Genomic DNA, 15,868 nt, shown 5'->3' with positions numbered 1-15,868 from the left:
GAGAGAGAGAGATGGGAGGACGAGAATTTGAGAAGAAAAGGAGATGGACCAAATATCACCGAAAATAATGTGATCCTCAGCCAAGGTTTTGTGTTGCTAGAGAACTAGTAGGCTGTGATGGTTTATTTGACAGCGTATACGCTATAGGTTGTGAAATAACCACCACAGCTACTAGTAAGACTTGTCAAAAGTCTTATAAGATTGATTTCTATGCTGTTCAGTTCAGACTTCAGACTCTAACACCCTCTGTTCAATTCTATCTTTATCTCCTTAGTGGGTTTCCTCATTTTGGCTATTGCAGTTTCTTCTTAGCTGCCAGGGCTTGAGATCTTGTTCTTGCTGTTTCTTGTTCTTGATTGCCTCTTGTTTTCATTTGGTGGTTTTCCAATGGCCTCAAGCTCCCAAATAGCATTTGCATCTCCTTCTTCATCAGATCCGTGTTGGAAGTACGATGTGTTTTTGAGTTTCAGGGGTCCTGATACTCGCAAAGGGATCACAGTCGACATATACGATGGACTCAATCGGAGAGGCATTAAAACATTCATGGATGATCCAGATCTTAAAGTCGGTGATGTTATTTCTCCCACTCTACTAGAGGCAATTAAGAAATCATGGTTTGCAATTGTTGTTCTCTCGAAAAATTATGCTTCTTCTACTTGGTGTTTGGAGGAACTTAGAGAGATTTGTGAGTGCATGAATGGCCAGAACAGAATCTTGCCACTATTTTACCATGTTGATCCTACTGATGTTTGATATCAGAAACACAGTTTCCGAGACGCTTTCACCAGGCATGTAAACTCTCGCCGACACAAATCAAAGAAGGTGAAGCAATGGAGAGATGCTTTAAACAAAATAGCCAACTTCTCGGGTGGAACACCCAAGAACATAAGTAAGCATCATGAAGCATGGTTGTAATTGCGCCTACAATTTCAATCGGTTCTATATATTTATGTAACACTTATTTTTGATGCTTGACTACTTGCTTGTAGGACTCACAAAGAACTTGTTAAAGTCATTGTGGAATTTGTCTGCACGAAAGTAGTACCTGATGCAATTGAGTCCACAGGAGATTTTGAAGTGTTTGAAGTCACCAGACGTGCAATGTATGAGGTTATGAAGGCGTTTACAGATGATGAGGTCACTGCCATTGGTGTCTACAGCATGGGAGGCGTTGGAAAGACAACCCTGGTAAAACTTATCGCTGCACATGGAAAAAATAGTGGGATTTTTGATCATGTGATTATCAGTGTCGCATCCCAAAACCCTGAGTTGGAAAATATTCAAGGCACATTGGCAGAGCAGCTGGGCTTCAAATTACATGAGAAGAGAGAAATTGGACGAGCAGCGAGATTGAGTAAGGAGATAAAAGAGAAGAATAAGATCATTATAATCCTGGACGACATTTGGGAGAGAATTGATTTATCAAGAATAGGAATACCGAGCTACAAGGAACTTCAAAAGTGCAATTCAAAAGTCCTACTGACCACAAGGATAATGAATGTTTGTCATGCCATGGAGTGCCAAAGAAAGATCACCCTCAATGGTTCTGTCAGCACAAGATTCTTGGGCCTTGTTTATGAGAAAAGCAAGAACGTCTTTCGAATTGCCCTCTTTCGAGGGTGTGGCAAGGAAGGTAGCTGGAGAATGTAGGGGTCTACCGATTGCATTGATAGCAGTTGCAAGGGCACTCGGTGATAAAAACTTGGTGGAATGGAAGAGAGCAGCTCAACGACTAGAGAAGTCCCAAACTGCCAACCCGGAGGATGTCGGAGAAGCATCCAAATGTATAAGATTAAGCTATGATTACTTGAAAGATGAGGACTGCAAGTCATACTTCTTGCTATGTTGCTTGTTCCCAGAAGACTGTGACATCCCAATAAAAGACTTAATCAGGTATGCCATTGGAAAAGGATTGTTTCAAGATGCTGAAACACTCGATGAAGCCAGAGACAGAGCTGATACTGTGGTCAGGCACCTTAAAGATTCTAGCTTGCTTATGGATGGTAGAAACAGTAAATATGTAAGTATGCATGATGTTGTCCGGGATACAGCAATAAATATTGCAAAATCTGAAGATGGGCATGGATTTTTGGTGAAAGCTGGCTGTGATTTAGAGGCTTGGCCACGTAAATTACTTGAAGGCTACTCTGCAATCTCACTAATGGGGAATCCTATCAGCAAGCTACCCGAAAAGCTGGTATGTCCAAAACTCCAGATTTTGTTTCTAAACTTGTTTCTAAACCGTAATATTTATATAAAATATATACCTGAGACATTCTTCCAAGGTCCATATGAGTTAACGGTTTTAGTTCTTTCTGAAACTAATATTTCATTACTACCAGAATCGTGCAGTCTCCTTACCAACCTTCAAGCTTTGTGTTTAGACAAGTGTAAAGATCTAATAATTGACACTTCCATACTAGGGAAACTTAAAAGGCTTGAGATTCTTAGTATGAGAAATTCACGTTTGAAGGAGTTGTCAGTAGAAATAGTAATGGGGCAGCCATAAGCTGGCTGGAACAGAAATATCCTCTTTGGAAGCCAAAGACTAAGCCCAACCCTTTTTGGTCCAAAGGAAAGTCTACTTGGTAGTTTAAGAGTATTGACAGGTTTATTTTCAGTTACAAAGTTTATTTTCAGTTATGAAAATAATAATTATGAGTCTAGTGTTTTAAAGAGTCTTGAGTGTGTCTTTATGTCTCTTTAAGTATTTAAGAGTCTTATTATTATTAATCAGTTATATTAGTCTTGTGGTATTCTAGGAGTCTAAGGGTTTTATTTGAAGCCTATAAATATGGCTTTCTAATGTAATCCGAAGGCAGATTGGAATGAATTAAGAGTTTATCTTATTGAAGGCTTGGCCTTGTATCCTCTCCCCTAACCTCCCTTATTCTATTTCTCCCTTCTTCAGCTAAGAAACTCCTGTTTCTCCTAAAATCCTTCTGTTTTCTATAATCTATCAACACTCTCCAACCCACCCTATTCACTCTCACACTATCTCTTGCTTCTCCCTGCATCAAATAGGAGGTTTGACCAATCTAAGGATGTTGGATAACACTGGTGGAAATATTGGTAGAATTCCATCCAAAGTAATATCAAAGTTGCATAATTTAGAAGAACTGTACATAGAAGGATTTAGGGAGTGGGGGAGTAAAGTTGAGGGAGAAGGAGAAGAAACCAATCCTAGCTTTGACGATAGCTTGTCAAATTTAAGAGTTTTGAAGGCTAGCATCTCTGATGCAGAATGTACCCCTGACAATGTTGAGTTCATACCTAACTGGGTTCGGTTTGATATACATATCGGTAGATACGACGAAATCGATATGCGGGTGCTGGCTCTAAGTCAGTTCTTTGATCGATATTGTTGTCATAACTCAATATGCGTGAAGCTTAACATCATCAGTCGCTTACCAGAGTGGGTATTGAATATAGCAGAGAGTCTACAGTGGATAGGTGGCCGAAGGTTAATTGACATATTTGTGGAATCTGAGCATGGGAGATTACAGAAACTGAAGCATCTCAACATACTGAATACATTGGATCCCGAATTATTCTATGGCATCCAGGAGTGGGGTCTCACATGGATTCCAAAAAAAACCTGTGTTTGAGAATTTGGAAGGCTTATATCTGACTGGGCTGGATTATGCGGAGTTATGTGCTGTTCTATTCAATTTGAAGGTATTGCATGTAGTATTTTGTTACAACTTGGGGAATATACTTGTACCATCAACATTGTTACAGAGACTACCAAATTTGGAAGAACTAATTTGTGTTTTCAACGATAGGAGTCAATATGTTTTTGGGCATGAAGAAGCGTCGCTTGTGTCAAAGAAATTAAAATTGAGAAATATAGAATTGTCTGGTCTGGATACTGTAAGCATGTGTGATGGACCTATTCCACCTGCAATGCTCCAGAATCTTCAAAGTTTGTCCATTGACTGGTGCAAGTTGCAGGGAAGTCTCTTCACCTATGATGCTGCGCAATATCTATCTCAGTTGCATTGCTTGGTATTAGAGGATTGCCCCTTTTTGAATAGGATAGTTGAAGCAAGCAACAAGAGGATCATTCTTCCCAAATTGAAGCAATTAAGTTTGACGCATCTTCCACTGTTGTACTACGACACCGCTACTTTTGATATAGAGTGTCCTTCATTGGAAGACTTGTATGTGCAGGATTACCCCAATATTCCAGACTCTTCCTCAGACTTCCACAGCAGTAAACAAGAACAATTCAGAAGGTATGTTGGTCTGTAAAAATCTATACTTGATTTGTGATATTAATGTGGTAGTCTGATTGCTCACCAATAACCAGTAATCAAATACAAAAAGTTACTTTTTCTAATTTAAATCTATGCAAGTTTTCAATGGAAATCATTTTCTGAGATCCTGACACCAGTACAATCAAATTGTAACTTTCTTTCTATCAATCTTAAGTTAACATATGTTTCTTTGATACCATTCGTAATCAGCCATCATTTTTCCTCTGAAAATTTTATCGTGTCATTGATATATGATCGATTGTGTTTAATTGCTCTACTAAACAAACTACCAAAAAAAAGAAAAAGATTTGGCCGCGTGTTGATGCGGAGCATTTTGAAAGGCGAAACCTCTTGCCTAGACCAAGCGCTGGTGGCAAGCATGTTGATGAGTTCCGGATGGCGAGGAAGCAAGGAGATGACAGCATAAGCTGTGATCTTTGGTTGATTGAGGTTTGGACGACGTGGCTGTTTGGATTGGATGGCGGCATTATCAAGGATGTTGTCGTTCGGATCAGGCAGGAGGGGTTGGATTCCAGCTCTTCGGCAAGTCGAATCGGATCTTGTGGTGGTGAGACTCACAACGGAGTTCCACGGGTGATTCATTGTTTGTTGCATGTTATGTTGCCTATTTCATTTGATTCATGTTGACATTGTTTCATTCAGAGCTTCCTTCGGAGAGTTCAATTTTGAAATAGCGTTTGGGTGAACTATGCTTGGATAGAATTGTCTGGTCTAGCTATAGAAAGTATCTGTAACGGACTTGCTCCATCTGCAATGTTCCAGAATCTTCAAAGTTAAAACATTAAGAAGTGCCACTTCGAGGAAAAGTCTCTTCACCTATGATGTTGCTGAGTGTCTTTCTCAGTTGACGTGCTTTGCATTACACGAATGCCACTTTCTGAAAAGGATAGTTGAAGCTAGCAACAAGAAGATCATCCTTCCAAAATTGGAGCAGTTAAGTTTATCGATACTTCCAATTTTGTCCTATGAAAGTGCTACTTCTGATATGGAGTGTCCTTCATTGGAAGACTTGTGTTTGTTCCGCTGCCCCAGGTCTTCATCTGACTTTCACAGCAGGAAACAAGTCCAACTCAGAAGGTATGTTTGTGTGTGAAAACTGTACTCAATTTATCATAATATAGTGGTACTCCCATTGCTCACCAATAAACAATCAAACAAACACAATATGTTACTCTCTTTTTTCATTTAAATCCATGCAAGTTTTCAAGGAAAATCCGTTTCTGAATTCTGACACTAATACACTAATCAAATTGTAACTTTGTTCCTCGCAATCTTAAGTTAATAATATATGTTGACATCAATTGTAATCATCCATCATTTCTTTTTAAAACATTTCTTATCAAATGATGTCATTATTTCACAAGTTACTTTAAATAACATTTAAAAAACAGGGTGCTTAGTTGTGAAATTATTGCACCACACTGTATTGAACAATTGATGTTTTATGTTCAGTTATTTCCTCTACTATTGCATTAAGTTTCCAACTGATACACGTATATTTTGTCTCAAGTAGATTCTAGTAGATGGACGGAGGACTAATCGCATACAAAAAATGCAAAGACACCTCCTGTGGCCCAGAAGAAGATTCCTCATTTGATTGTGAAGTTGAAACTAAGTACTAACCATTTCAACTCTATCGTGAATAAGAATTTTTATTTGAGTAAGTGAATAAGAAATTTTTATATATACCTTTTTGTTTCTATGTACTTCGTATATAGTTCTGTCTTTCGTTCGCATTTGTATAATTGTATCCATTGTTGATTTGCAAATTTTATCGATTATTGATACGTTCATAAGGGAAATTGCATGTAATTGCATATTCGTATGTTCTTGTCGTTGATATGATCGCGCGTGTATTATAGGCATCTATTGGCATAATTGTTTGAGATTGTAAGTCGGATTAGCTCCTTCATGTTACCATTGTCTCTTGGCCTTTAAGTTACTGGAGGTGATTAATCTAGTTTTCCTATACAACCTGAGGGAAGAACTTCCTCACAACTTTTTTTTTTTTAAAAAGCTACTCTTGTGGAGCTTTAGTAGTAGACATGCCTGGTTATTATACTTGAATTCAGTAATATCCAGTGTTGAGTCTTGTGTGTGTAGTTTACAACTTTACATCGTTGCAAATAGTTACAATGTTACAGACAAGTTATATTGGTAGTGGACATTGAAAATTGTATTAGTGTGCTTACAAACTCCTTCTGATGTGTATTATAACTATTAGACACAGTACAAGCCTCCCTCACATTAAACCTGCTAATGCTTACTTAACATGTGGTCTTTGACCTGAAGCTTTCCCCTGAAGCTTTACCTAAGATAATGCTATCATATTGTTAGTCAGCAGCTAGTGGAGATATAGTACTATTAGTTAGACCAAATCCAAGATGGCTATTTGTCATTTTGTCTAGAATCTGCAAAGGTCTGACTATCTAAGATTTATTTTCACGCTGTTCAGACTCCAATCTCTCTTTCATCGATTAGTTTCCTCAATTCCTCGAACTTCAATCACTATATCTCCTTGGTGGGCTTTTACATTTGACTTCTGCAGTATATCTTCTTTCCTGCATCACTGCATGTATTCGAGACCTTGTTCATGCAGTTTCTTGTTTCATGTTCTTGATTGCCTCTTGTTTTGATTTTGTGGTTGTCCAATGGCCTCCAGCTCCCAAATAGCATGTGCATCTCCTCCTTCCTCAGATTCATGTTGGAAGTATGATGTATTTTTGAGTTTCAGGGGTCCTGACACCCGGAAGGGGATTACAGTCGACATATACAATCGACTTAATAGCAGAGGAATTAACACGTTCATGGATGAGCAAGGACTTCATGTAGGGGATGTTATAACTCCCGCTCTCTTTGCAGCAATCAAGGAATCAAGGTTTGCTATTGTTGTTCTCTCGCAAAATTATGCTTCTTCTACTTGGTGTTTGGAGGAACTTAGGGAGATTTGTCTATCCATGGATGACAGCAGAATTTTGCCACTTTTTTATCAAGTTGATCCTACTGATGTTCGATATCAGAAGAAGAGTTTTGAAAAAGCTTTCTTCAAGCATGAAACCTCTGGCCGACATGAATCAGAGAAGGTGAACCAATGGAGAGCTGCTTTAAACAAAGTGGCCAATATCTCTGGATGGAATACAAATGATCATAAGTAAGCATGGCCTTCAATCTCGGTTCTGTATATATAATTTTACTAATTTTTGACCTTATTTAATTTTTCCCTGTAGGACTCACAAAGAACTTGTTGATGTCATTGTGGAAGTTGTTCTCAGTAAGGTAGGACCTGAGGCAATCGAGTTGACAAGTAATTTCCAAGCATTTGAAGCAACAATACAAGCTATGGATGAGCTTCAGAAGGCCCTTATAGATGACGAGGTCACTGCCGTTGGTGTCTACGGAATGGGAGGCGTCGGCAAGACGACCTTGGTGGAACATGTCGGTGTACAAGCCCAGAAAAGTGGGATTTTCAATTATGTGACTAAGGGTGTCGTGTCCCAAAATCCTGATTTCGAAAAACTTCAAGATGCATTGGCAGAGCAGTTGAGCTTCAAATTACATGAGAAGACAGAAATTGGAAGAGCCACGAGATTGCACAAGGAGATTATGAGAAGAACAAAAATCCTTTTAATCCTAGATGACATTTGGGAGGGAATGGAGTTATCAAGAATAGGAATACCAAGCTACAAGGAACTTCGAAAGTGCAATTCCAAAGTCCTACTGACCACAAGGATATGGAATGTCTGTCATGCCATGGAGTGCCAAAGAAAGATCACCCTCAATGTTCTCTCAGAACAAGATTCTTGGGCATTGTTTGTGAGAAGAGCAAGAAGGTCTTTCGAATCCACCACATTTGAAAATGTTGCGAGGAAGGTAGCTGGAGAGTGTTGTGGTCTACCGATTGCATTGATAGCAGTCGCAAGGGCACTTGGAGATAAAGACTTGGTGGAATGGAAGAGAGCAGCTCAACGACTAGAGAAGTCGCAAACTGCCAACCCGGACGATATTGGAGAAGCATCCAAATGTATAAGATTAAGCTATGATTGCTTGAAAGATAAGGAGTACAAGTCATACTTCTTACTTTGTTGCTTATTCCCAGAAGACTATGACATCCCAATAGAAGACTTGTTCAAGTATGCGATTGGGAAAGGATTGTTTCAAGATGCTGAAACACTCGAAGAAGCTAGAGACAGAGCTGATTCCGTGGCTAGACACCTTAAATATTCTAGCTTGCTTTTGGATGGCAAAAACTATAAATTTTTAAGGATGCATGATGTTGTTAGGGATGCAGCCCTTCAAATTTCGCAATCTGAAGATGGGCATGGGTTTTTGGTGAAAGCTGGCTGTGGTTTATTGGATTGGCCACGTCAATTAAATAAAGGCTACTCTGCAGTCTCACTGATGTTGAATCATATTCGCAAGCTACCCGAGATGTTGGTATGTCCAAAACTCCAAATCTTGTTACTAAACAATAATTACTCTATAGAGGAGATGCCAGATACCTTCTTTCAAATTCCGAATGAATTAAGGGTTTTAGATCTTAGCTCAACTAGTGTTTCCATTCTACCATTATCATTCAGTCTCCTAACCAACCTCCAAGCTTTGTATTTAGATAATTGTATGTATCTAAAAACAGACACTTCCATCCTAGGAAAACTTAAAAAGCTTGAGATTCTAAGGATGAGAAATTCAGGTGTGAAGGAGTTGTCAATAGAAATAGGATATTTGACCAATCTAAGGATGTTGGATATCACTGGTAATGATATTGCTAGAATTCCATCCAAAGTGATATCAAAGTTGCATAATTTGGAGGAACTGTACATGGAAGGATTTTTGGACTGGGAGAGTGAAGTTGAGGGAGAAAGAAGAGAAGAAACCAATGCTGGCTTTGACGAGGTAACTAGCTTGTCAAATTTAAGAGTTTTGACTGTTCGTCTCTATGACACAGAATGTCTCCCTCAATATGTTGACTTCAAACCAAATTTGGTTGAGTTTAATATACGTGTTGGCATATACGACCCATTTGAGATGACAGAGTTTCATCGATATGTTCATAATTCATTATGGTTGAAGCTTGACATCATCAGTCGCTTACCGGAGTGGTTTTGCGACGAAATAATGAATAGAGCAGAGAGTCTAGTTTGGAGAGAGGGCCGGAGGTTAACTGGCATATTTGTGGAATCTGAGTATGGGAGATTACAGGGACTGAAGCATTTGTTTGTAGTTGGTCCCAGAAGAAACAAGTTGATGAAGTCACACAAGACAATATCTGCATGGCTTCCGAAAAGACTTGTGTTCGAGAATTTGGAAGAGTTGTATCTGTGGAATGTGGATTGCGGGGAGTTATGTGCTGTTGAATTTCTACCACCTGGGTCTTTATCCAACTTGAAGGTATTTGAAGTACGATTATGTTACAATTGGGGGAATGAAGTTTTACCATCAACATTGCTACAGAGACTACTAAATCTGGAAGAACTGATTTGTGATTACATGGATGGGAGTAAATATGTGTTTGGGCATGAAGCGTTGATTGTGTCAAAAGAATTAAAATTGAGAAAGATAGAATTGTCATCTCTAGTTACAGTAAGCATATGTGATGGACCTGCTCCACCTGCAATGTTCCGAAATCTTCAAACTTTGTCCATTAAGTGGTGCAAACAGTTGCAGGGAAGTCTCTTCTCTTATGATGTTGCTCAATGTCTTTCCCAATTGAATTGCTTGGAATTAGAAGAATGCCTCTGTTTGGAAAGGATAGTTGAAGCAAGCAACAAGAAGATCATCCTTCCAAAACTGGAGAAACTACGTTTGGTGGTGCTTCCAATGTTGTGCTATGAAAGTGCTACTTTTGATATCGAGTGTCCTTCGTTGGAACACTTGGAATTGTGGGACTGCCCTGTGTTTTCAGCCTCTTCCTCTGACTTCCGCAGCAGGAAACAAGTCCACCTCAAACTCGAGAGGTATGTTGGTGTGTCCAAAACTTCACTTGATTTTTCATATTGTAAAATGTCCTCTTGTCAACATGGTCTTGAGACTTTTGAGATGCTTTAAATTTCCAACATATATACTTATCTTTTATCTCAAATGAACCATTAGATCGGGGTTATGGTGAAGAAGCTGATCGCATACAAGAAGCACAAAGAGACCTTCAATGGCCAAGAAGTAGATCCCTCATTTGATTGTGAAGATTTAGTCAGAACGGATATATCCATTCTATTGTGACTCATCATTTGTATTTTACTGTCACGACAGTGACAATTTGGTTTCTCTAAAACTTGTTCCTAGTTTTCTTCTCTTTCAATCGTGCATTTGTATTCCTTATTGATATGGGAAAAGGCATGTATTTGAACTTGTGAATGCTCTTTTTCATTGTTAATATGGGAATCCAGAAACTGGATTTACTTATTGGTATAGTTGTTTGAGATTGTAAGTTCTCTAGAATTCCCACTTTCTATGTCACCATTTATGTAAGTTGTATGAGATGGAAAAAGGGAAGCCACAGGAAATCAAAACTTCTGAGGCAAAAAATCTATAAAGGAGGCTGTGCAGGGTGGTTTAATTATGGTAAATAGTTATGGAACTTACTCGTAATAGAGAGAACCATCATTAGGCTCCTTCACTTTTGTTGTTTGAAACTTTGAATCAACCATGTGCAAACACCCTCTGACCCTTGTATCTTTTTTTTCATTGAAAATGAACACCCTCAAATTGGGGTGGCATCCGGTAACGTTTTCAAGCTTGTGTTTTCATTTTTTTAAAATGAAATTTAGATGAAAACGTGTTCGTTGAAATATTTCTTAAAATGTAGAAAATGGAAATTAAAAAAAATTCAACTTTGATAAAGAAAAACTGAAAACATCAAATATGGCGTTTTCACTCTTTCATTATCTTATTTTATAAATTATGAAAATTATTTTTTATAAACAAATTACCAAATATATTTTTAAAATTGAAAATTACAATCTTATTTTCTTATTTTTATTTTAAAAAAATTATTTTAAAAATTATTTTCAAAAACATTACGGAACATGTATTTTTGTTTTGTTTCGATAATGAAGAGATTCATTGAGAGATTAGCCCATAAAAGACCCAACAAATGTTAAGGTCCAATTACAAACAACCAAACAAACAAACAGAAGAAAAAATCGTCCGAACAATATCTCATCTTTTACTCTTTATAAGTTTTAGTATCTCAAGTTTAGAAAATACTAAAATACAATATCTTATCTTTTACTTCATTGAGGGATAAGGTACATCAAGTTCTGATCCCTACCTAACATAAGTGTATGGAGCTGTTAGTTCATTGACGCTGTTAGTTAACTCATAATAACTCACATAATATGAAGAATGTATTGGTAATTTGACTAATTTCCTTCCTTTCACACAGTGACGAGTCAAGACCAGCCCCTTTCACACAGTGACGAGTCAAGACCAGCCACCATGGCTGCTGCGTCGGTGAAGCTTCTTCTTCTTCTTTGCTTCTGCAGTGAAACCAACAGACCTTAGGTTCCCACCATTTGCGATGTGCCTATTTAAAAGACTCAAATCAAACTGAATAATCAAATCTCACTCAAACAATTTAAACCCAAGCTTCCTCAATCATTTCCCAAATTTCCAGAAATCAAAGACGAAACCTTTAATTGTTTTATTGATATTTCTTTTGGGAATTTGAACTTTATCCCGAACAACTTAATATTCATCTCTAAAGTAAGCCACTGATTTCAATTAAAGATGATTAAGCAAGGGTTCTGATTCTTCTACTCATAGCCTCTATAGCTAAAGCCCAGAATTACAGAACCACATGTGGCTCTGGAGAGTTCACCAAGTCGGTTCAGTACCCGTTTGGGTTCCGGACGGGTGCAAAAACATAGCCAACAGCAACCACTTCGACCATGGTGCCTGCGGGTGATGATGCTGAAATGAACCCTAATTCTTTCATACACCTAACAAACTCATATATCCCATTCTCAATCACATACAAAAAGAACTCAACAATTGGAAGGGAATGATGGGTTCGGGTCGAAACCTACCTGAAGTTTTATTATCACATAATCAAACCCAGAATATGTATCAAGGAATGAAGTGATCATAGTCTGATTTGAGCGCACATCAGATTCAAACCAGTTTCAATGAAGAAAAAAAGAATATTAGCATTAGAGACCAGAAGGACGAAAATATCCTTCAAACTGTGCTAGCTGGCAGACGGTGTCATGTAACTAACAGCTCCAGACACTTAAGTTGGGGTTTGTCTGTATATGTACGGTATACAAACTCAAAAAGTGGTTCACTCGTTTCTATTTAAAGGCATACAAAAAGCATTTTGAGAGGATTAAATTATCATTTTACTATATTTTCAAGTAATGATAATCACATATTTAGTTTGTATAGTATGTAAATTTGTATGTTAGAATTTTCCCTTAAGTTGGGTAGGTATCAGAATTCAGAACTTGATGTACTGTTTTGATATTCTCCAAACTTGAGATAATAAAGTTTACAGGCCCACTCACCTGCGGGACTGAAATTAAGGGACAGAAAGGGACCAACTGATTAGAGCCGTTAGATGTTAATTGGGATGATCAAATGGATAGAATAGAAAGTCATTTAAACCTAGTTTATCTTACCCAATCTCATCTCCATATCTTCTTCCTCCCTCATCTTCATCCCTCCTCTCCCATGTCTCATGTGCTCTAAAACTCTTCATGAGGTTTCAGATCTGGTGATTTAGATCTGTTCATTGATAGGGTTCTACCCCTATCAGTAGTATCACTCAAAGAGAAGAAAGGGAAAAGGCAAAGGATTGGAAAATGAAAATACTTAGATTGCAAAGTTAAGACATAAACCCTAGTTACAAACTTTAAATAGCTAATCAAAATGCACAGGATAGCGACACACGTCCAACATCTAACGGCTAGAGCTAGATAAACTTAATAAACCCTAACAAGCTTAATAAATCACTTAGACATAATTAAGACAACCGGCTTGAAGTCCGGACCAGCCCAAATCCCCACAAGCTACTCAGCCCAACTCATAAGCTACCTTAGTCCAACAGGAAGCCTAGAGATGACTCACAACAATGCTGCCCCCTCCAAAATGAGCTTGTCCTCAAGCTTGACAATCAAAACTGAAAGTCTGGGAACCTCTCCATGACATCTTCAGCATATTCCCATGTGGCCTCCTCAGGTGATGTGCCATACCACTGAATTAACCACTGTGTGGTAGCTGCCCCTTTATGCTTTACCATTCTAGCCTGTAACATCTTTTCCGGTGACCAATGCAAAGGAGTTGTATCTTTCACAGCTGGTAAGTCTCTTTCTACTACTGCAGAGTGGCCCAACTTCTTTTTCAACAAGGAGACATGAAATACATTGTGTATTTTGGCTGAGGCCGGCAGCTGTAGCTTGTATGCAACTTCACCAATTCTCTCCACCACCAAAAAGGGTCCATAATACTTTGCAGCCAGCTTGTGAAAAACTTCAGAGGTCACAGATTGTTGTTTGTAAGGTTGAAGCTTCAGGTAAACCCAATCTCCCACCTGAAAGATTCTCTCAGAGTGGTGCTTGTCATAATAATTCTTCATCCTGGACTGTGCAAGAGACAAGTTTCTCTTTATGAGTGACAAGAGCTTATCTATCTCCTTCAACTGAGTATCAACATCAGCTACAACTGTGGAACCAGCAATGTAAGGAGCAATTGCTTGCGCATCATAGCCATAAAAGCCTTGAAGGGAGTCATGTTAAGGGCTGAATGATGGGCTATGTTGTACCAAAATTCTGCCCAAGGTAGAGCCTTAATCCAGGTCTGTGGTTTGCTTCCAACTACACATCTTAAGTACTGCTCCAAAGTCTGATTTAAATTTTCTATTTGTCCATCCGTTTGAGGGTGGTAAGCTGAGGATTTATGCAGCTGTGTACCCTGCAGTTTAAAGAATGCATTCCAGAAGAGACTCATGAAGATTGGGTCCCGATTAGATATGATTGCAGTTGGCATACCATGTAGTCTAAACACCTCATCGATGAACCTTTGAGCCAAAGTAGCTGCAGTGTAAGGATGTGCTAGAGGGATAAAATGTGTCACCTTTGTCAACTTATCAATAACAACCCATATCACTGTCCTACCTTCAGACTTAGGTAGGGCCTCTATAAAGTCCATAGAAATGACACTCCAAGCTGTCTAAGGGATACTGATAGGTTGTAACAGACCAGGAGGCTTTGTTGCTTCATAGTGTTGTTGTTGGCAAGTGCTGCATTGAGCTACAAACTTCTTAACATCTTTTTGTACTCCCGGCCAAGCAAAATGCTGATGTAACCTCATGTAGGTCCTAGACCTGCCTGCATGACCTCCTAAGTACCCTTCATGAAACTCCTTCATAATCTTCTCTCTCCAAGAATCCCCCAGTGGGACAAACACTCTGTGTTTGTACAACAGTTGCGAATTGCACAACCTGAAATGCTTATGAGCATTGGAGTCCACTTGTAGCTCTTTGATAATCTTGGAAGTCTTAGAGTCCTTGTTGCAAGCAGCCTGCATCTCAGTTAAGTAATCGTGGATGGGTTGTGAAGAGCCTGTAATTGCATTCAATGAAACTGACCTTGATAACGCATCCGAAGCCACATTTTGTTTCCTAGCCTTGTGTTTGATGGTGTAATCATATCCAAGTAACTTGATCAACCATTTTTGTTGAGCAAGAGTGGTGATTCGCTGAGTTAGGAAGTGCTCTATAGTCTTGTGTTCAGTGTAGATGGTGAAATGATGTCCCAACAAGTATGGACGCCAAAGTTGAACAATAGTGACCACAACCAACATCTCCTTGTCATGTACTGATAAGGCAAGATGTTTTTGGCTGAGAGTTTTACTTATGAATGCCATCGGGTGACCATCTTGTGCTAAAACTGCACCAATGCCTAGATCGGATGCATCACACTCTATGGTAAATTCCTTGGAAAAGTCCGGTATAGCTAAACTGGTGTGGTTACCAAAGCATTCTTCAGTGCTTTGAAAGCCTGCACAGCTTCTTCACCCCAGTGGAAACCATCTTTCTTGAGCATGTTGGTTAGAGGTTGAGCAATGATGCCAAACCCTTTAACAAATTTCCTATAGTAGCCAGCAAGTCCCAAGAACCCTCTCAACTCCTTTAAAGTTGCTGGTAAAGGCCAATTTTTCACAAACTCTATCTTGGAAGGGTCCACAGCCACACCTTCCCTACTGATCACATGGTCGAGGTACTCCACTGTGTCCGACCCAAATGTACACTTACTGGCTTTGACTTTCAGAGAGTGATGTCGTAGTTTTTGAAACACCAACTCAACATGCCTGAGATGAGCTTCTAATGATGGACTGAAAATGAGGATATCATAAAAAAAAACTAGCACACAATCTCCGAGAAGGTCTCTGAGAACATCATTCATTAAGGACTGAAAAGTTGAAGGTGCATTTGTGAGACCAAAAGCCATCACCAGAAATTCATAATGGCCTATGTGAGTCCGGAAAGTTGTCTTTGGAATGTCTTCTTCTGCCACTCTAATCTGATGATAACCAGAACGCAAATCCAGCTTTGAAAAATTGTAGAGCCATGTACTTCATCAAGTAGCTCATCA

At 38.8% G+C, this 15,868-nt stretch overlaps 2 protein-coding genes across 2 annotated transcripts; both read left to right on the top strand.

The window, feature by feature from the left end:
* The first annotated feature begins 1,101 nt into the window (after positions 1 to 1,101).
* On the top strand, positions 1,102 to 2,384 carry LOC101303893 (disease resistance protein At4g27190-like). Its single transcript, XM_004296304.1, has 3 exons — positions 1,102 to 1,633; positions 1,677 to 2,197; positions 2,343 to 2,384. Exons 1-3 carry the CDS (start codon positions 1,102 to 1,104, stop codon positions 2,382 to 2,384), a joined length of 1,095 nt encoding a protein of 364 aa, XP_004296352.1.
* Positions 2,385 to 9,000: 6,616 nt separating this feature from the next.
* On the top strand, positions 9,001 to 10,567 carry LOC101310681. The gene is made up of 2 exons (XM_004295189.1): positions 9,001 to 10,234; positions 10,371 to 10,567. Exons 1-2 carry the CDS (start codon positions 9,018 to 9,020, stop codon positions 10,384 to 10,386), a joined length of 1,233 nt encoding a protein of 410 aa, XP_004295237.1. The 5' UTR covers positions 9,001 to 9,017; the 3' UTR covers positions 10,387 to 10,567.
* The last annotated feature ends 5,301 nt before the right edge of the window (positions 10,568 to 15,868 follow it).

Source organism: Fragaria vesca, linkage group LG3 (assembly GCF_000184155.1).
Source record: "Fragaria vesca subsp. vesca linkage group LG3, FraVesHawaii_1.0, whole genome shotgun sequence".
In the NCBI taxonomy this organism is placed as follows: Eukaryota; Viridiplantae; Streptophyta; class Magnoliopsida; order Rosales; family Rosaceae; genus Fragaria; species Fragaria vesca.
Note: the sequence above shows the minus strand (reverse complement) of the source record. Positions and strands in the feature narration are given on the sequence as shown.